Below are 22,356 nucleotides of genomic sequence, written 5' to 3' on the forward strand. Positions count from 1 at the left end.
TTGTGCATTTTGTTTGAGATAGAAAATTCAAACTCAGATTCAAAAGTGAATTCAATTGGAAATAGAAAACATAAAATAAAACAAAAAAACGAAACAACCACCCCACCTGGGCCGGATCTGGCGTCGCTCGGCACATCTGCACCTCTCCTGCCTGCCTTTCACGTGCGCCCTCCCCTGTGACTGTTGCGCGGACCCCGCCTGGCAGGTTCCTAGCGTGGCTGAGCGAGGTCACGGAGTTGGGTCGCTGCTGTGTGGGACCCCCACGTCAGAATCATCTTCACCCGCGCAAGCTTCGTAACAAACTAGTGCAGGCGCCGCAGCCTTCGCCGGGATCTCCGCGCGCGCGTTTCGGAAGGCCGGCACAAGTCTGGTCTATAAAACCGAGCCAACACATTTCCCCTTATCCCCTCCCTATCCGGGAATTTTACTCCACCATAGGGAGCGACTCGCCACCACGATTCCGCTACGCCGTCGCGGGTGGCTCCACTGCGCGGTCACCGGGGCATGAAGACTGTGCGCTGGGCGAAGCCGCCACCGGAGTACCTGGAGCCACAAACGCCGTGCGCCCTCGTCGATCCCTCGGGACCAACCTGGGATGCTCGCGGAGCCTTGGGGAAATCGTTGGGTCAGTGCCAACCAAAATGGGAGCTGGGTGCGTCAGTATTTGTACGCCGGTGGTGCTCCGTCGTTTCAATGCCGCCATGCAACGTCGTCGGGCTTCATCGGCGACGAATCTGGGGTAAGTGGCCTCCTCTGTGGTTTGTCGCGGTCTCGGGATTCCGCGTGGGAGATCCTTGGACGAAATAGACCACCGAGCTCGCCGGAATTCCTCGTCGTCGCCATAAACCCGTGCCCCGCCGTGGCCGGGCGTTCCTGTGACCCAATAGCTGGTAAGGAGCTTTCCTTCGAGTCTGTTATCATCTCCACTTTGCGTAGCTTTCATTTAATCGGAGTTCAGGCTTTGGGATTGTGGGGCTGTGTCGCGTCGGCCATGGCGCCGCCGCTCGGCTTTGGGACGCCGCCGCCCTGTGTCCGGTGGGGGAAGAGATGAGAGAGGTGTGTTGAAGGGGATAAGATGGGGACCCTGGATCTAGAAACTGATGGATGAGAGTCGATTGTGGGCGGTATTAAATCCAAATCATAGTTTCTTCATCCAGCGGCTATGGGGAGAATAGGGTGTCGCGAAGCGTGGACCGTGGATACGTGATCCAGTGGTTGAAATGCAATGATGGGCCATTGGGAACTCGATCTAATCCGGGCGCTCGATTGGGGATCCAACGGCTCTCAACCACCCGTACCCCTTCAGCCAAGATATCTTACTAAAGAGACCCTTACTTTTGCAGTAACTAACCCCGATCCACTGTTGCTGTGCGCTGGGTCTCGGGATTCTTACGTGGTGGCCCCTTCCTTCTCTAGTATTTGGCGCCCAGTCCAGGAATTAAAGAAAACAAGGAAAATAGATTTAGAAATTGATTTTGAGTATAAAAATAATTGTAAAACTTGTATAATTCATAGAAAATTCATATGAAGTCCAAATTAATTCATTCCAATTCCTATATTTTTTAATATTATTGTTTATCATTTAGTACCACTGTTTTGACATGAAGATCAAAATAAAATTTATATCCTATTTAATCTTGTACAAAACACATAAAACCTTCAGAAATTCATAACTTAAAATCTATAACTCCAAAATTAATGATTCCTGTTCCTAGAATTTTATTTTAATGTGTAGGTTATTATGTATTTTGTTTACATGCTTGGTGTGATGTTAATTTTGCCTATACATTGTTTGTATGTATTGCTACGTTTAGCAGTGAGGATACGTGTTATCAGAAGAGCAAGTTGGTACCTGGAATCTCAAGTCCCAGGCAAGTTGTGCCCTTGATCACTTCTTTTTACCCAGTCATGTTCTGATTAATCATAATGATCTGCATAGGTTAATTTTGATGGGACCTAATAGGTTACCCTAGTTTGACTATCTTTATACTTTGTTCACCACTGAATATTTGGGTAGTACCTGCTATTGCTTTATGTGGATTTGGGTATGGAGATACATTATTCATGAATACACTTTTGTTATCAGTTGTTATTTACTATTCATGATAAGATCATTATGTTAATTGGAACATGGAGCGACCACCCGGGAAAAACAGTGCTACCACAAGGGTTTAATGGGACGCCCTTGGCTGATTAATTAGGAAAGCTAGTGGAGGACTACCTTACCCGAAAGGGGCAAGGGCAGTAGGGGAGTGGTCCGTGTGGGGAGGTCCTTGGTTTATTTTGCTGCGATGGCGGTCAGGCAAGGGATCCCTGCATTGGAGCTTCCTGTAAACTGTAGCGGGTTTTCCGAAGCTAGTGGAACTTTGTAAAGGCCTCGTAGTGTTACCCTGCCTCGCTTCCTTGGTAGAGGTGTATGGGGCCCGTACAACCCCGTGGCTGATGGGTAACATGACTTGTGGGTAAAGATGTGCAACCTCTACAGAGTGTAAAACTGGTATACTAGCCGTGCTCACGGTCATGAGCAGCTCGGACCCTCACATGATTAACTTATGGAACTAAATTCAATTTCTCATATGCATTGCATCGCAGGTGATGTTATTACTTTTGTTCTACTACTTAATTGGGTTGGTATTTACTTATACTTAGTAATTGCTAATAAAATTTTGACCAACTTTAAAAGCAATGCTCAGCTCTAACCATCCTCTTTGGTAAGCCTTACACTTCACGTGAGCTCCCACCTTTGGCGAGTTCATACACATTATTCCCCACAACTTGTTGAGCGATGAACGTATGTGAGCTCACTCTTGCTGTCTCACACCCCCTCCACAGGTCAAGAACAGGTACCACAGGATGAGGCGCATGGAGGATGCTGTGATGAGTTCGTGAGAAGTCTAGGCCGTCGTCTCCCAGTCAACTTTGGATTGCTCGACCGTTGTCTCCTTATAATGTAATTATATATTTATTTTGTATATAACTCCGATTATATAGTAAAGATGTGACATTCGATCTTGTGCCATGATTCATCATATGTGTGAGACTTGGTCCCAGCACACCTGGTGATTATGTTCGCGCCTGGGTCTTGGTGCCCCTAAAACCCGGGTGTGACATTCGCCAGGCAAGATGATCTAACTGTTGGTGAGTATTATAATTCAATGATGGACAATATTGATCAAGTGACAAACAAAAGAGTGATAGCTCTTGGAGAAATAGAAAAGGACAAGATCATGGTCGCCAAAGCTTACAACAAGAAGGTCAAGGCTAAGTCATTCTAGGTAGGAAACCTAGTATGGAAGAGCATCTTGACACTAAGGAGTAGAGACCGAAAGTTTGGGAAGTGGTCGCCAAGCTGGAAAGGCCCTTACAAGATCATGCAGGTAATATCCGGTAACGCCTACTTGATGCAAACACTACAAGACAAAGACTTGCCCAAGACACTAAACGTTCGTTTCCTCAAGCAGTACCATCCTAGTATGTGGCAAGAGGCCTAAGCAAACCGATGTGATCACATCGAGTTAGTTTTCAGCTCGTGTCAATGCTTTTGGTTTGCTCAGCTCCACCAAAAGGCAGGGGCATATGTTGAGCACCAAATTGACCAATTGACCGGACCGACGATTCGACCGTGAGGCCGGACGGTCCGCGGTCCGGACTGTCCGCTGAAGCGATGTGGATCGTCCACGCGTGCGCAGAATTAGTTGAGGTTCCAGATTTCATACGGGGTTTGTTAGCTAAACCTGTGGGGTTAACTTGAGAACCAACTTGTAATGGCTCCACACCTCCCCTTTATATAGATGAAGGTAGGGATGAAAATGGTTTCGGAATTTTTTAATATTTCGGACACCGATTTCGAATTTTTTCGATCGGATTCGCCGGTAACGGTATTTTTTTAAAACAGAATTGGTTTTTGGAATTTTCTATCGGAATCAGTATTGGAATCGGTGTGGTGTTTTACCGATCGTTTCCTTCGGTTACCGGTTTTTGTTAGAAATTACCGGATTTGTGTCTCGGAATTTTTCGGAATTGTGTCTCAGAATTTTCTAGCATGTGATTTTTTTCGCATCGCCCGTACGTCTCTAGATAAGGATTACTTATTTTTGTATTTTTTGGAGGCCTTAAGATTTTTTTGGGATAGATGGTGTTGAAAGGCAGTTGAGATTAACGATTTGGTCTCTCGAACGAATCCACCCTTTTCTATGCACATGTTATGTATTAGTAATATATAATGATAGAGAGCCGACAGTCTATCTTTTCCACACACTAGATTTTAGGGTTTTCCTGTGAGGCTGTGAAAAAACTCTTTATGTGAGGAAAACATATTTCATGAGTAAGCATGCCATGTCAGCTAAATCGAGTGGATATTGTGAATTGTGAACTTTGAGTCTGTGAACTTGTGATCTTTATGAACTTGTTATAATGTGAAGTTGTTATATTGTGAACTTGTGATCTTTGTAAACGTTTTATATTATAAATTTGTGATCCTTGTGAACTTGTTATATTGTAGACTTATTATATCATGAATTGTGAACTTGTGGTCTTAGTCTTTGTGATCTTTTGTCAACTTTGTTGTATTGTGAAGTTTGATATGTTTACCGATCGTATTTTAGATTTCGACTGTTACCGGTGTATTTTCCGCACCGAACATTCGTTTCCGATGTTTCCGAAATACCGATATCGTTTCCGTTTCTGGAGTTACCATTTTCGATTTTGTTTCCGATAAAAAATAAGAAAACGGTAATGGTTTTAGTGTTTATCGACCGTTTCCGACCGTTTTCATCCCTAGATGAAGGGCTACGGCCAATTGAACCCCCAATAATCGATCAATCAATCAATATATATCTAGTTCTTTACATTTTGTCCTAGGAGTAGACCGTAAATTAGATCCTTCTTTCTAATCTTCACCTCTCTCTAGCTCTATGTCGTTTAGAGACATCTTGGATGGTCTGCCGATCACAAGACAAAGCCTAGGATTTCTCCTCTCCGACGGGGTCCCTTCCGAGAGCGAGATCCAGACACCGTCGGCGAACTCTGCCGCCCATGCGCACGCGCGGACCGTCCGGCCACTAGACGATCGTTCGGCTTGTCAAGCAGGAACCCTAGCTTCTGCGCCAGGTCGTGGACCGTCCACGCCTCCACAGATAGCACCGTCGCTGGTTCTCGTCGCAGTGATCGACGTCAATAAAATCTATTCATAAATTATAAATTATTATACTTTTCTTAATATGTAGTTTTTCTATAATATACGACAGAGGCTATAAAACTAAAAAGGCAAAACAAATCATAATTTTGAATGGAGGGAGAACTACTTTCTCTCCCTTTGGATGTATATTTTGTACTGCGATTTTGTTTTTGTTTCTTGAGCTTGCCTTTATATATCACTAGTCAATTACTTAAAAGAACATTTTTTATTCTGTTATTTCTCCGATGGAGTCTCAAAGTTGAGTTATGACTCTACCTAACATATAAATACCCATATTGACTTTGTTTCTATACACGTGTGTAGATTTTATTTTAATAAAACATAAATAAAACGTATGATTTCTGTTTGTTAGAGGAGTGTAAATTTGAAGTTTGAAAACAAAGTTTGAAGTCCCACTTGTACACAATTTTATTTTATTTTTGTATAAAGTAGGAAGGCGGTGGAACCGGAGAAATTGGTATTAAAGAGATAGTTTGAAAACCCCAGCCGATATTATGCATCGTCGATCGGCGGACCGGCCAGGCGGCCACCCCATCGATCCATCGCGAGGCCAAACCCAGCCATGGCCTCGTCCTCCCGCACGGCCGACGTCGCCGCCAGCAGGGTGCTGTCCGAGAAGGGGGCGGCCGCAATGGCGGAGTGCGTCGGCCTGCTTTTCGGGAAGTGGACGGCGCTGCAGCTGGCGGTGCAGAACCAGTGGGGCGGCCACGACTCGCAGGCTAAGGCCGACCGGCTCGCCTCCTCCGTCCTCTCCTGGTTCACCCGCGCCGCCGCCGCCAGAGGTCTCGATCGATCTCGATCTCGATCTCGTCTCGTCTCGTCTCCATCATATATATCCTGCGAGCATGCGGTTGCATGCATGCATTGTTGTTGCCTCTCGAACTCAATTTGGAAACGAAATCATTTGACGGATATTGTGTTTCGTTTGTGCGCGATGGATGGTGGACGGAACTGAAGGCGCGGGCGCACTCGACCCGGACGAGCTGGAGGATTTGCTGTACGTCACCATGGACGAGTCCTTCAACGCCGACATAGATGACGGGGGCGTCGAGGAGGTATTCTTCTTCTTTTCTCTATCTCTACTAACTATTAAGGGCTCATTGTAGACCGCCCCCGCCCCCGGAAATCACGCGCCCGCCTCCGCGCGCCCGCACGCCGGAAACCGCGGAGGCTGCACCGCGAATGCCGCGAACCGCCAAAGAAACGCCCGCACACCGTAATCCCGCGACGGCCTAAGCAGCCTCCGCGAACCGCCATAAGCAGCCTCCGCGACCTCCGCGAACCGCCATAAGCAGCCTCCGCGACCTCCACGAACCCCCCACGCGGCAATCCCGCCGCGACTACTAAAGCTGCAACCTCCACGAACGTCGCAATCCCGCCGCGGCTGCTAAAGCTGCAACCTCCCCGAACGCCGCAATCCCGCCGCCAGAAACCGCGGAGGCTGCACCGCGAACGCCGCGAACCGCCCCCGCAAACCTCCTCGAGCAACCCTCCGCGCTCGCACAATCCCCGTGTTTGTTTAATCTGTACATGGATGACGACGACGTGTCTCCCGACACCCGCGACGTCTACGTCGCCAACGCCACCGTATCCTCCTACTTCGCCGCCTCCGATGTCGCCTCCGTCGACCGTCTCTTCGCGGAGGTCTCCACCGACGTCGTCGCCTGGACCACCATGGTCGCCGGCCACGCCAGTTCCGGCGGCCTAGGCCGGGCAAGGCACTTCTTCGACGCCATGCCCGAGAGGAACATCGTATCCTGGAACGCGATGCTGCGCGCGTATGCCCGCGCCGGGATGCTCACCGAGGCGCGGGACCTGTTCGACGCAATGCCTACCAGGAACGCCGCCACCTGGAGCTGCATGATCAGTGGCCTCGTGCTGTCGGGACGCTGCTGGGAGGCGCTGCGTGATCAGGGGCTCTTCGGTGACATGGTCCGCAGCAGCGGCATCGTGCCGAATGAGCCCGCGCTGGTGAGCGTGGTCTCGGCGTGCGCCCAGCTGCGGTCACTGGAACACGGCGCGTGGGTGCACGCGTACGACGAACAGGAGCTGCAGGGGGCGATGAGTGTTGTCCTCGCCTCCGCTATCGTCGACATGTACATGAAATGTGGGGGGTATCCACAGTGCCATCAGGGTGTTTGTTGTCATGCCCATGAGGAACATCTACTCCTGGAACGCGATGATTGTTGGGCTCGCGATGAATGGTGGCCAACGACAGGCCCTGTCGCTCTGGTCGTGTCATGGAGGCCTTGTATTTCGTCAAGAGCATGCCCGTGGAGCCACACCCTGGCTTATGGGGCGCACTAGCTAGCGCCTGCAAGATGCATGGCAAGGTTGAGCTTGGTGAGGAGGTTGCCAAGAAGCTCATTGAACTGGAGCCTCGCTATGGCAGCCGATACATCCTGCTGTCAAACTTGTATGGCTCTGTGAATAGATGGGATGACATGGCCTCTGTGCGTAAGATCCTCAAAAGGAGCAAGGTGCCCAAAGGCACTGGCAATGCAGTGGTTGGGATGACATCGACATCCTGTATGTCGAATGGTTGAATGCACTCTCGATAGTGATATGTACAAATTTGGGACTAATTTTTATTGATAGGGGCATTAAGATTTTTGCAACGGTTGGAACTGCGGCCAATGAGAATTATGAGATCGATGAAGCCTAGAGGAGAATGGGGCTGATAAAAAAAACTTCTCAAATATAAATGTTTGGTTGATATGTCATCATATGCCACCTAATTGTTTGAACAAAACACAGTAATTGCATTTACTGGGAGTGGAAGTGCAAGAAACTAGCAAGAAGTGCAGACTGGTGCGTAAATACTGATCAAAGGGGGCTGAAACTCGAGAACAATGAGTGGTGTAGTATGATCAGTTCAGAGTTAGGCAATTCAGTTAGTGCAAGGATATTTCAAATTGGGCCATGCGCGGTCCCGGCCCACGCGGTCGCGCTGTCAAACTGATTTCTTTATGGTTGTTGAGAACTACGTCACCACGGATCACCAGATCCGCTCCCTTCCCTCCCATCAGCAGTTGAGGCGTGAGAAGTTGTAGATAACCTGTCTCCCTTCCCAAAAGCACGACAGTGAAACACACGAGATATTGGATATAAGGTTGGGCCTCTAGCCTCTTTCTGATCTCTGTATTATGAGGGGTGTACATGTTCCTTATATAGAGATGTGAGACCCCTCAGGGCAAAGCAGGTATTTGCCCACATAACCCTAACTAGGGTTACTTAACAATGGTATCCTGATAAAAAGCGTGCTTGAGTGTGTGGACCAATTCTACACCATGCTGTTGGGAAACAGTACGGATAGGGAAAGGGCGATTGAGTTAGAGGCTCTTGGAATGCCTAATTTTGATCTGACCGTTCTGGAAGCCCCCATTTCAGAACAAGAAGTCTGGGATGCCATCAAATGTCTTCCTTCAGATAAGGCTCCAGGCCCTGATGGATTCACAGGAAGGTTCTATAAGGTTTGCTGGACAATTATTAAGGCTGATATTATGGCAGCTATCTCGGCTGTTTGGGGCAGGAAATTTGCCAATTTTGGGCGCCTTAATACAGCCTATATCACATTGATCCCCAAAAAAGACGGAGCAGATAATATAAAAGATTTCAGGCCTATCAGTTTGGTGCATAGTTTTGCCAAGCTGGTCACCAAAATCCTTGCTAATAGATTGGCCAGCAAGCTCAATGAGATGGTGTCACCGAATCAGAGCGCATTTATAAAAGGGAGGTTCATTCAAGACAATTTCATGCTGGTTCAACAAACTTCCAGACTGTTGCATCAACAAAACAAGGCTAGCTTGCTGCTGAAATTAGATATTACAAAAGCTTTTGATTCTGTCTCTTGGCCTTTCCTGATCGAGGTGATGAAGAAGTTAGGTTTCGGGCAGATTTGGACGGATATGATATGTGGTCTTCTGGCCACCTCCTCTACTCAGATTATTTTAAATGGATTTCCAGGTCGTCATATTAAGCACCGCAGGGGACTTCGACAGGGAGACCCTCTCTCTCCCATGCTATTTATTTTAGTTATGGATGTCCTTGTCTACATGTTCTCAAAGGCAGAAAATGATGGTTTGCTTCAGCAGCTTTCTAGTTCAAAAAAGCTCCATAGAGTCTCCATGTATGCTGATGATGTGGTCCTTTTCTTATGCCCAACACCGACAGATATAGACCTTACTCTTAGCATTCTTCATTTGTTTGGAGACGCCTCTGGGCTACACAATAATGTGCAAAAGTCAAATGTGTATCCGATTAGATGCTCTGAGGAGGTTCTACTCGAAGTCCAATCCTTGCTGCCATGTGAAATCTCAACCTTTCCTTGTCGGTATTTGGGGCTCCCCTTATCCTTACACAAGCTAACAAGGCAGCAGTTCCAACCTTTTGTGGATAAAATAGCTGATCAGCTTCCTAATTGGAAGGCGGACTTAATGACACGGGCTGGAAGAAGAGTGCAAGTTCAGCATGTTCTTACTAGCATGATAGTATATTTAGCAATGGCAGTAGATATCCCACAGTGGGGTTTGGATGCTATTGATAAAATTAGAAGAGGTTTTCTTTGGAGAGGCCGCAAAGAAGCTAAAGGTGGTCATTGTCTTGTTGCCTGGGGAAAAGTTTGCCGCCCCCTAAAGCTTGGCGGGCTTGGTATTTCTAGTTTTCCAGAATTATGTTGGGCACTTCGACTAAGATGGCTTTGGTTACAAAAGACTGATCACTCTCGCCCCTGGTCTGGGCTTCAAATACAAGTCCCAAAAAAGGCTAGAGCCTTCTTTTCTGAAGTTGTGACCACTGAAGTGGGGAACGGAATCAACACCAAATTCTGGAAGGATAAATGGCTGAATGGAAAAAGAATTGCAGATCTGTTTCCAAGGCTGATCGGCGCAATTCCGAAGCGGCTAATTAATTGTAGGACAGTCCAGGAAGCAATTGTTAGTGCCAAATGGATTTCTGACATCAGAGGAGCCTTGTCAGTGGGGGTTTTGACAGATTACATTCAGCTTTGGGAATTGATTTCTGGCATCGAGCTGCAGCCGGAGGTTGAAGACAGGCATATCTTCAGTATTGCCCCGAATGGTGTATACTCAGCCAAATCAGCATATGAAGGTCTGTTCCTGGGATCTGTGTCATTTGGACACTATAAAAGAATCTGGAAGTCTTGGGCATTGCCCAAATGTCGCTTCTTCCTTTGGTTGGTTGCTCATAAGAGGTGCTGGACAGCTGATAGATTGGCAAAGCGAGGCCTAAATCATCCAGATAAGTGTCTTCTATGTGATCAAGAGGAAGAAACTATAGACCACCTCCTTGTACAATGTTCCTTCTCGCGGGAATTCTGGTACCTTTTACTTAGGAAATTTGGTCTTCATTCACTTGCACCACAGCCAACTGCAAACTCCTTCCTGGAATGGTGGGAAGTGGTGGAGGGAGCAGTTATTGGACTCACAAAAAAGGGCCTTAACTCTCTCATCATTTTGGGAGCTTGGACTTTATGGAATCACCGAAATAACTGCATTTTTGATGGCTGCAATCCAAGTTTGTCCTTAAGTCTCAGAGCTGCGGATGAGGAAAGAAGAAAATGGGAAGTTGCTGGTGCAAAAGGCCTTGTTCATTTGGCTGCACCAGTGATAGAGGCTTAGGAAGTTTGAGTAGTATGTTTTTTGATCCCTTATGGATCTTTATTTGTATGCCTGTTTCTGGCCTCCGTAAGGAGGTTTTTATCTGTAAACCATTGTTTTTTTCTATTTTCTTCTGCTTAATATATAATGGGGCGCAGTTCTCCTGCGCGTCTCGAGAAAAAAGATAAAAAGCGTGCTAATTTTTAGAAAATAAATGTTAACTGGTCTGATAGGTCCTAGGATGATTTTAGGTGAAAGGAACTAATCAAAACACCAAGAGAAATAAATACGTGGATGGCAGCTCTTGTTTTAATCTTGTAATAGTGTTTTTGCTAGACTCAACTATTTTTTATTAGGTGTGTTCCTTGGCAAAAAACAAGCTTACCCTGTGTTGCTTATTACTTAACTTATCTTCATACTTCGGTCTTTACAGGGTGGTGCAGTTTCACTAAAAGAAGCTGCAATTCCTGCCCCACGTTGATCAGCTCCCAAGAACTCGAGTAATTTTTTCCTTACTCCTCAAAGCTTCCTTGTCCTACATCCATTAAACTTATATTTGATAATGTTTGTCACATGGATTCTGTATATTATAGTGAATAGATGGTGAGAGACTATACAAAAGGTATGCAAATTAACAAGACTTATACATGCGCGGAACAGTGTGCTGATGAGGCACAAGGGAACACATGCTCACGTATTAATATGTTTGGGAACACATGTGACCCCAAAGGAAATATAAGATCTGATCAGATATGTGTCGATGCTCATCCTAACGTACTCCCGTTGCAACGCACGGGCACACACCTAGTAATTTCTTATGTATATAGAGGGTGTTTGGTGTGAGGAATGAGTTAGTCTATCATATTATTATTTCTATTTTTTTGTTTGAAAAATATAATGAATTGATCTATCACCATCCTATTCTTTATAGGTAGTTGGTACTGATACGAGGATTAAAGTCATTCTACTAAATTTGATAAATAAATTTATGATACATCACTTCATTTTAAATAGAATTTTTAAATAGAATGATTTATCAAACCAAACACCTTCAGTACCTCGTCCATGAATATAATCTTAGGTGGTCTAGATTTACGGCTTAAAGACATGATAGACCAATTGAATATATACGTAATGGACACATAATATGTGTGAGGCATCAGCCAGAACCCCGTGAATAATGAACAAGACAGTTCTAGAAGAAATGCAGATATACATAGTACTGCAGTTATACATAGTATCACAGGCCCTGATGCAGTTTTGCACGGCAGACATCATCTAAAAAAATTCAACTCCTCAGACATTGTAGTTTTCTGACCTACATCTAAGCAAGAACAACAGTTAGAAGGATATGTAGTGCTTGCCTGTTCCTCCTCCTGAGCTTTGTTGTTTACTGCAAGTTAATTTGCCTGCCTGGAAAAAAAAATTGTTGGGCCTCCCCTCCCGGTTACAATCGATGTTTTCAACGCCTCAAAAGTACTAGTAGATGACTAGTGAATTAGATCATTGTTGTGTGAAGCCGGCCGCTTTGTTACTTCCATTCGCACGCGACGTCCAGTTTCCTTCCGTTTAAAAAGCTGACGAATAGCACTACTGGGCCTTTCTCTCTCTCTTCTCCGATCCCTTGCAGGTTACCAAGAACCTGATGATCATGTACACACGCTGTCTGCGGCAGGACTATTCGTACACGGATAAGCTAAGGAAGACGGGGCTTGCAGGCAGCGCCATTACCCAGAGCAAACAGGTAATAGTTAAACTTGTTTTCGACAGCACTATTGCCTCAGAGACATGAACTTTTGATGCTGGTATGTGTATATAGATAGATAGATAGATAGATGCAACTCGATCCTGCCATACTGCCAAAAAGCTAACTTACATGGCAGTAATACCCAAACCCTCTCACCCGTGCTCGTGTATCATTTAAGGGCTAGTTTGGGAGTCTCAAAATCTGAGGGAATTGGAGGGGCTAGAATCCTTTATTCAATTTTGAATAAGAAGGAGATTCTAGCCCCTCCAATTCACATCGGTTTTGTGGCTCCCAAATTAGCGCTAAGAGAGCCCATTCATTGTGTCGGCATAACAAGCAGGTATTGCGAGGCTATGGCAGTAGCTGCTACGATTATGATAATGATGATGATGACGACGACGACGACGATAACGATGATGGAGCAGGTCTAATGGAGATTGAGGCGCTGCACAACCCGTAACCCGCAAGCCCGTCCCTGGTGCGGGTGGATGCACCACAACAATAGTGAATCGAAGAAGAAAATAAGGCACATGTGGAAGGTTTTCGATCTCTCCATGCAAATGCGTAGCAAACTAATAATGCATGGCAAATAATGTTCAGTTGCATGGCGCATTTTGATTTGTGGATGAGATGGAGTCGTCGCTATAGCATCGTCTAGCAATGTAAATACTTAATATAATTACTCAAAAGTAAAATTTCAAAGCAAAGTAAGGATTATAAATGTCTTGATATTTTTTCCGAGTATACTCTCTGCTATTTTTTTGGCTCTTGGCATCTAGGCAAGGCCAACAAGCTGCTACTGCGCTTACCATGAATCATCCTCCTTAGATCCTTAGATGTTTTTTATTTATTTTGTATAGAATCAGCTTCAGCTGCCTATATGGCATAAGCCTTGCCTGTCATGGGAGACTGATCGGTTGCTTGTTCCTAAAAATACTCAGCTCTCAAGAAATGTTACCCAAAGGAATGAAGAACAAGAATTCGAGAAGCCTACTTGTTATGGACAACTGATCTCATTTTGCATTCATCTTCAGAATCTTGGTTCAGACCTGTGGCGAGGGCTAGGGCTCGTGGCTGAGGCAGCTCATTCTGCAGCGGCCGAGAGCCAATGAAGTGTGCATATGTCGTAAAAAAACATTGCACAGCTATTTGCAGAGTGGAATTGAAATAGAAGGTAGTAGGATAGAAGAGTGACTAGAGATAGCCTAGACACATGGCAGAAAAGATGTACCAACCAAAAAAGTCAATAGCATAACATGATTGTGGATCACATACAACTTCACAAGCAGAGCTGCCAACCTCTAAGCTGTTGAGACCATTGTCCAATTGTTTTTTTCTTTACAACACATCTAAACACTTCAATATCATTTTTGCAACGTTAATGCTGCGAAAAGTACACAAAACTGTATCATGCACCTATGCTGCCGAGCCAGAAGAACAGGGGGAACTGTGCGATTGCCATGAAGAGAAGGAAGTAGTGCTGCCGCGACGAGTGCCTCTCGCTGCTTCTCATCTCCGTGAAGAGCACCCTCTTCATCGTCCTCACCAGGAACACCCCCATGCACAGGCTCATCCACGGCATCATCACATAGTACGAGTACGCCCACACGAGCCTCGCGACGACGGCGAGCGATAGCCCGGCGAATAAATAACCGCCGTACGCTACCAAGTCGAGCAGTGGCACCTCGCCACCACCCATCGAGTAGAGCAGACCTTTCAGGACCATGAGCTGGAAGCCCCAGCCGATGAGCGCCCTTGTAAACTGCAGATTTATAGCTGCTGGAGTAAACCTGCACAAGTGTCATGTACAGTCAATTATAGGCATTGGTCAGAAGCATTTTGGGAGGCTGAAGGATAACTGCCGACAACTCACTTTCCCATGAAACCCAATGTAAACCCTGAAAGGATGATGAAGCTTCCAAATGCCATGAAAGGGATGTACAGATCTGGTGCGTTTATGTCATAGATTGGAGGTTTGTAGGACAAGCGGCCACCGACCGGCTCACTTATTCGAGTCCAGTGCCCCTGCAAAGATATTGAAGAAACACCGGTTTATCTCAGTACACTGGGATTAAACAACCAGACTTGTATTTCAATGGTATTAGGAAATACTATGATATACCCTGTGAAAGAACGGGAACAGTATAACTTTCAACTTGTTACGGACATATTGATCATTCACATGGAAGTAATACTGCGGGTTGGAGAAGTATCTATTGATCTGCAAGAATCGAACCAATAATTTAGAGAATGCATGCAAACAGCAGAAATAAAGTACAAGTTCTGTTGGAGGATCCGTACGTTGCTTTGCATGAATTCTGAACTAGAACCCAAAAACTTCTCCCCATATACTCCTATCCCAGATCTGATTAGGCCCGAGCTTGCACCGTATAATGGATTATCAAACTGGACAGGTTGAGAGTTTTGCGGGGGCATCTGCATCCCCGAAGGATTCCCGTAATTACTATACATGGCTGCAGTGAAGAAGCAGAGGTATAAAAGAGGTTAGACCAAAATGATAGTATGACAATTCATAACAGAGAGTTGACATATTTGCAGACGACTAAATGAGAATAACAAAACATTAGCATGATGTTACATAAATCATGGTTAAATATACGGGAGCTATTTAGGTCACTGATAAGGCAGAAAGTTCTTCTATAGTTTTCATTAATCCCCAGGCACATACACAACAACAATAAAACATTTTAGTTACAAGCAAGTTGAGGCAAGCTAGAGTTAAAACTCAACAAAAACAACAAGTCAAGATTCAGGCACGTGGATAACTGTTTTCCATGCACTTATATTCAAAGCTAAATCTTTGGGTATATTATATCCTTTACACCCTACTTTTACTGTCTCGCCATCTATTTCTGATCCGATTCTCCTTCACCAAAAGGTGCTTCCATTCATCCTTAATGCACTTAACTTGGTTGAAGTCTCTTATCTTACTCATCGACCGTAGAATCCCAAGCATATCATCATAAAAATAATTTCATGCACCAAACTTCAACATCAGATTAAAAAAATGGATGCAAAACTATAATGGAATTATCCTACATTCTACACTACATCTGGAAGAGAATTTATCGACAAACTGTAAACATAACTGAGAATTTGACAGATCATCTCCCGGAAGTATAAACAAAAAATATTTAATCAACTGGAGTCAAATTCCAGTTACAGAGTCCAACCAATGTACTCGTAACCGTTGACCTTTTTTGTAAAAAAGGGGGGGGGGGGGGGGGGGTTCATAGCAGTCAAGATCATGTTCTAATCCTAGCATCGCTTGTGCATTCCATTTATCCTTAACTACAAGGAAATCAACCATCCTTGTTGAGATGTAACGAAGCAGAAACACTTACGCATATGTTCAGCTAATAGTTTGACTGCACACCCTACTGATGTTGATTTCTGTAGAGGCAGAGAAATAGCAAACTATTGTTTGGTCTTTCTATTCTATTTAGCTGGAGGAGGCGAACAAGAAGCGATACGTGTAATAAAAATCGAAATGCCTTATTAGGTCTGTTGATAGAGCACACAGAATTATTGCTACATAGACAGATATACAAAAAAAATTATTCGCCCCTCTACGATTATTAAAGCAGCAAATTTCTGCTAATTTTCCTTGGATTGCTTCAATAGCTACATCAATACTAGGCACTTCCCCATGTTCCAAATTGTACGGTAAAAAATATATCAAAAACATGAACAGGTAAGAAGCTACAGTTTTATAGTATTCATAGCCATTCAGGAAAAAAAAAGTACATGTTAGAGTTTATATTTTTTTCTAAAACCCCAAAAAGACTATAGTTTCAGTTCCAGCTAATGTTCGATCCAAACGATCCACGCTGCCGCTCCAAAACCATGGAAATGGTAACCAAAGAAGAGATTCCATGCATCCAAACAGAGCCAAATCAGCTGTTCATGTGCAAAGACAAGCTGCGCCCGCACCTCGATTGGGCCTGTTCCAGAGCCCGTGGGTTGCACCGAGACCGGTCGGTTTCCCCGCGCTGAAGAGCGAGCGAGCGAGCGAGGAGAATAACCTAACAGAACCGCGGGATTGGCGGTTTCGCGGGGCACCACGAACGAACGCAGAGAAGCGGAGCGAGAGATTCGGGTCCAATTGAGCGAGCTGGGAATCGGGATCGACGCGAGATACCTGAGTGGACCGATGGAGGCGCGGCGAGCGGAGAGAGGGAGAGATCCGAGAGGGAGAGGGGGGCGGCCGCCGGAGACTCGTCGGACTCGGGGAGATTTTCGGGAGCCTACAGGTCCGTCCACTGTGCGGGTTCCTCTTTCCTTCCGCCTCCTGGTGTCGGTAGGTCCACGCGATTGACGGGAAAGTTATTTTATGGGCCCCGGGTACTTTTTCTTTCTTTTTTTCTTTTTTTTTTATTTGCTTCGGTGCGGGCCGCCAGCCATGTCCTCCCTCCGGCTCTCCGGTATTACTACCTCATATTCATAGCCATAACAAAAAAATAACTCCATTAAATTACCCATATACACTCGTTGGTATTGATTTATCCCCGTACCCATACCTATGTAGGTATGGGTCACACATTGGGTCACATGTACCAAAAAAATTAAACATCTATTAAAATATTATATATACAAATGTCAAGTATATCCATCTAAATACCATTACAAAATTTTTAGCATCATTTAACCATCCATTCAACACACCAAAGATAATTACATAAAGTAATAACACTAGGACAGTACTACATAGCACATTACATTTTCCATTACATGGTCATTAAATAGTCGTTAAACCTTCTATGACATTATGGCCTAAAAGGTTGTTAAATAGTAAAAAAGATGGATGACTAAAGTCCAAGTTCATGCTTGGGATAAGTTTATATTGGTTATTTTATACCCACGGGTTAACGGGTATGGGTGAAGGTGGAACGTTCTAATACCCGTTTACCCATTAGGTGAAGATTTTTGCCCAATAACAGACCTACGGGTAAAATATTTAGCCCACATACATACCCTAATGGAGTAAATACCCATCGGGTATCGGGTCGCGGGTACCCATTGCCATGTCTAGCCGTGGCGTGGGTCTCTTTCTTCTTCTTTTTTTGAAAATGATTATCTCGAGCAGTTACAACAGTGAACAGTTGTCTATTCACAAACACCATTTACTTTGTATATAAAAAAACTATATCCCTTAATAAAGAAATAGTTTTGTCATTTACATTCTCTTCGTCTTGTTTGCAATCCATATTACAACGCGTTATCAACATACTCGCGAGAATAGAGGGAAAAGGCAAAGTGAACGCTCACACGAGAAAGAAGAAGGTTGGAGGCCTCGAGCTCTAGAACGACAGAAAGGTACGATGCCTACCGTTCCTCTTCGTATTCGTCGTCTACGCGAAGTTCTTCGTGTCATCGACGATGCATTGTTGGAGGCGTACACCACCGGCCAAGCATCGCCTGTAGCTGCAACCGCTCCAAGTCGTGTCCAAGTGCACAATGTGCAGTTCTGTGTGGCCCACTGTTGGATGGTGGTTGTACTGCTCCCGGAGGTCGAGTGTGGCCTCCCCATCTTGCTCCCGTCACCGTCGGTGCCGACTGGAGACACAGAGTCGTCGGTGCCCATGGACATCGAGTTGGCGCCTCCGACACCTCCTCCAGCCATTGTCTCACCAGTTCGGTGCCGCTATTCCCCATCACCACTGGAGTCAGATGTCGCAGGGATCATCGTGGCCCATCGTGGACAACCTCCTCGTGCAGTCGAGGACGAACCATGCGGACACCTAATCTTCACCAGCCACCGCCGCGCGCCTCCCTCCTCCTATGAGTGGGCCTAATGGCCCTCGGGACTGGCCAGTGGCGAGCGGCGCCACACCGGCGGGCTGGTGGGGGTAGGGTGAGCACTAGCAGAGCCCAAGTCGGAGGAAGACGTTGGGGCGCCGTGGCCAACCGAGCCCGCGGCGGGCCGTGCCCTCGACAGAGTCGTGCGCCCGCGTAGGGGCTGCCCACGCCGGGGCCGCTCCTGGCTGGAGCGCTCGCGCTAGGGCCACTCCTGACAGGCATATAAGGTGAGTGTTGGAGCGAAGGTCACCCACCCCCCTTGCTTGGCACATTCATGATGTGAATAGCACAAGTTACAACAGAGGGAGAGCGAAGTCTACTTCAACCAAGCAAAGGCCTTGGGACGGAGGGATCAACTAGGATAGGTGAAGGCCTTGCCGGCTCCCGAAGGCCCGACGCCTTAAGACGAAGGCTGCAATCATTACCCACGCATGTTATTAAAGCGGGCCCGTGAGGCTGACATCCTGGATCGCCTGACCCCACGTGTAAGCCTCAGTCTAGGTAGGATTGATGGTGTATCAATCCGGGTTGTACTTAACTACACTGTAATGACCTGTAATAACCCTTGAGGGGGCATATTCTAGGGATAATGCAGGTAACCGGGAGCATAACTGTATTTACGAGGGTGAGACTATCTCTTGGTTACCTATAAATACCCCGCACTTTACCCTAATGGGACAGGCTGAAAAACATTGTTGCTTTAATCCATCGTGTTGTTAAGCATCAAACATTTGGCGCCCACAGTTCGAGCTCTGAAAAACCATTCCTGCGATGGCTCCCAAGAAGGCAACTTCGAAGCCTACCACCTCCATCGGCGACGCAGCGAAGGAGGCCCTTCTCGCTGAAAAGAAGGGCAAAGCAGCCCTTGTTGGCGACGTCCCTCATGGGGCGGTTGTTGGCCACTTGTTCTCAAATGCTGTGAGTTAAGAACAAGGCAACACAATTGTTAATCATTAAGGACCTTCGTCCCTCGAAGCATTATCTCCTTACGGGTATAATGCTTCTCAGACGAAGGTCAGGAAGGACACACCTTCATCATATCAATACAAGGATAGGAATGCTAAAGAATAAATATGATAATCATATCTTAACAATTCATTTATTCTTTTATTCCATATAAAACACATATAATATCAATAATGCAAATATTACATTGATACCTTTGGCTTGCTCGAAGGCGAGGATGCGAGAGGGTGAATACAATTCAGCGTGAACAGTACGGTGTTACTGTTTATCTATTTATAGGCACAGGACGTAGCCCAGGTAAAAGTACATTTATGTCCTCAATGTTTACATATGATCGAAATACGAATTATAAAGGACTAGGTGGTATTTTCCTCCTTCGGTCGTTATCAACATTCCTCTGCTTCCTTGCGAGCCGAAGCTTTGCCGTCTGGCAATAGCTTCGGTGTTTACTCTTATCTTCTTTGAATCTATCTTCATCCCGTGTGTCCTTCGTCATAAGAAAGAGGTTTATCTCCTGGAGACGAAGCTTCATGTAATAGCTTATGCTAAAAACAAGTGGTTAATTATGTTTTTGAGGACCTTCGGAAGGAGAAGGCCCCCAACATTAGCCCCTCACAGTATTAATTTGTTTCTTTGTAACAAATTGAGACTGCGACGTGAATGAAGGCCTATAGCCGAAGGTCCGAAAAAACATCTTCCCTTCGCTAGAATAGCGAGACACTGACATGCAGGACCCACCAAACCGTGGGGCGCTAGGCATATATAAATAGGAGCCCGCATTGAAAACATTTTTGTGCCATTCCAGTTGCTTACAATGTGCTCGTCATTTTAAACTTTCTTGCTTTGTCGGTTTTAATTGGATTTTAAGCATCGGCATTTCAACGTCCTTCGGTTTAATGGCTGACGGAAAGAAGATTGTTGACCCGACGATGTTCGGGTTTTAGGAAGCTATGGAGAGAACCAATGCAGAGAAGATTGCTCATGAGACGTTGGCTGGGATATCTGAGGGTTCTAGTGACAGTGAAGGTTTCGATGTAGAAAGCGAGAATGAAGACGCCAAAGACCAGCCCTGGAGACCAAGCCATGTTGTCTTCGGGAAGTCAACCATCAAGTAAGGGAAAATTGATGCTATGAGAGGAAGGTACTTTCGTGATATCTCTATTGTGAGGGCTGGAGGAGAAAATAATGTCCCCCTGCCCGAAGCTGACGAGGTGGTAGTTTATAGAAGCTTCATGAAGGTAGGGCTTTCGTTCCCTCTGGATAAATTGCTAGTTGAAGTTTTGAAGACCTTTGAAATTTACCTTCATCAGCTCACCCCCGAAGCTATTATCAAGATGGGGATCTTTATTTGGGCCTCAAGGAGCCAGGGCTGGAGCCATATGCAAAATGTTTATGTAGTCTCCATGAGTTGTCTTATGAAACAAAGACTACTGGAAAAGAGAAATATCACAACAACTTCGGTTGTTACAGCTTCGTGCCTCGCTCTGGGCTGAGCTACCCATTTCCGACATTCCGGAAAAGATGGTCAGGAGCCTGGATGCAGGAGTGGGTCTACGTGAAAAATGACCTGGTTGAAAGAGAAGATATTAAGGGAATTATTCAACGCCCTATCTGGTCTCATTTCAGCATTAGGAGGCCATCCACCACCCTTGGGAACGACATACAAGCATGCCAGGCTACTTTTAATACAATATGCACTTACATAGACACTAGGGGCTTAGTCCAGGAACATATTGCTTATAGAGTATGGCCACTCACAAGTGGGTGGGAGATGCCGAAGGAGGCTGCTGCTGGGTCTAGCGAAGGTGGCTTGGTCTATCTGAAGTACACGTTCAAGTACAGGAACCAATTTGATGAGCCAAATGATGACTGGCTTGATGCCATTGAGGCAACCAGTGATGAATTGCTTGGTGCCTATTCAAGGGCTGAAGATGATGCTATGACAACAGCCTTCGGGGGTCGGGGCAAAAAGAGACTAAATAGAGTTTTTGATGTCATCGGGTTTGTATACTCGGATTACTGTTATCCTTCGCGAAAGGAAGGAAAGAAAAGAAAGACTGCTGCTTCAGCGATTTCTAACATGCTGAAGCCGAAAAAAGTTAAGATTTTAACACACCGCCCCAAGCGCGTTGAAACGGCTGAAGAGCCGAGGCCTATTGAGGGGTCTTCTTTTGTAACTGAGCCAAGTCACTCTGCTCCTGCCGAAGCTAGGACAGAACTGGCCGAAGAGCCAAAACTGAAGGAAGCGGCAGAGCAACCGAAGGCTCTGAGTCCATTGCGAGAGACAGAACTGTTGAAGGCATCAAAGATTCCTGCAGCGACTCCAAGGAGGAGGAGAATGGCCAGCGTACTAGACGCTGTCATGGAATTTGTAAAGGTACAAACTCCTGCTTCAGCACCTGATATAGAGGGTGAGGCCTTAAAGAAATATGACGAAGCTGGTACTTCTGAGGCTAGACCCTTAGCTCCCGCCGAAGCACATCCTTCGGGGACCACTCCTCTAATCGAGGAAAAAGAAAATGCCCCTGAGAATCTAAAGTCTCCTGCTCCCGAAGCACCTGCCGAAGAGCTAGAATTTATCATGCGACATGCTTCAGGGAAGCAATTGTCGGAAGAGCAAATTGCCGAAGCTAGACAATATGCCAGGGGTCTGAAGTATCCCCAAGAATCCTTGGTATACAACGACACTAATGAAGATGATTTTCTCTATTGCCTTCCGGACAACAAGGAGATATCTGTTTGCCGGGAAATGATGAAGAACATGGGATTTCTGAAGCTTGAGCTCGGCCTGTCTACAATGTTAAAGGATGATCTTGCAGATAGCCTTGCTTATAATAGCTTAAAGTTATATATACTTTTGCTGTAAAATAAACTATGTTTGTAGGTTTTCTTGCTATCGTTATGTTCTCACATATATTTTTTTGTTTTTAGGGATTAATTCTAAGTAAAGCTTTAAGGACTCAAAAAGAAGCAGACGACGAGAGCTGTCAGATAGCTCTTGAAAATCT

General features: G+C 45.7%; 1 protein-coding gene and 2 pseudogenes across 2 annotated transcripts; 2 read left to right on the forward strand and 1 right to left on the reverse strand.

Annotated features, from left to right (window-relative positions):
- The first annotated feature begins 5,691 nt into the window (after positions 1-5,691).
- On the forward strand, positions 5,692-13,269 carry LOC100277847 (uncharacterized; annotated as a pseudogene). The gene is made up of 5 exons (NR_161463.1): positions 5,692-5,979; positions 6,155-6,252; positions 11,249-11,315; positions 12,446-12,559; positions 12,903-13,269. The product of NR_161463.1 is annotated as an uncharacterized protein (transcript).
- LOC109944829 (pentatricopeptide repeat-containing protein pseudogene) lies at positions 6,864-8,004 on the forward strand (annotated as a pseudogene).
- A 458-nt stretch (positions 13,270-13,727) lies between the features above and the next one.
- On the reverse strand, positions 13,728-16,885 carry LOC100285855 (protein YIF1A). The gene is made up of 5 exons (NM_001158745.2): positions 16,725-16,885; positions 14,864-15,036; positions 14,685-14,783; positions 14,436-14,587; positions 13,728-14,352 (listed from the first exon to the last, which is right to left on the reverse strand). Exons 2-5 carry the CDS (start codon positions 15,032-15,034, stop codon positions 13,971-13,973), a joined length of 804 nt encoding a protein of 267 aa, NP_001152217.2. The 5' UTR covers positions 15,035-15,036; positions 16,725-16,885; the 3' UTR covers positions 13,728-13,970.
- Between the last annotated feature and the right edge of the window lie 5,471 nt (positions 16,886-22,356).

The sequence above is a fragment of the Zea mays genome, chromosome 3, assembly GCF_902167145.1.
Source record: "Zea mays cultivar B73 chromosome 3, Zm-B73-REFERENCE-NAM-5.0, whole genome shotgun sequence".
Classification (NCBI taxonomy): domain Eukaryota; kingdom Viridiplantae; phylum Streptophyta; class Magnoliopsida; order Poales; family Poaceae; genus Zea; species Zea mays.

Excerpts from the sequence above, each read along its gene's own strand:
- LOC100285855 (NM_001158745.2), bottom strand. The coding sequence starts at position 15,034 with ATGTATAGTAATTACGGGAATCCTTCGGGGATGCAGATGCCCCCGCAA. Across the intron at positions 14,588-14,684 it reads TGTTCCCGTTCTTTCACAGG|GGGCACTGGACTCGAATAAG; the intron begins GTATATCATAGT and ends ATATCTTTGCAG. Across the intron at positions 14,353-14,435 it reads ACATTGGGTTTCATGGGAAA|GTTTACTCCAGCAGCTATAA; the intron begins GTGAGTTGTCGG and ends ACACTTGTGCAG.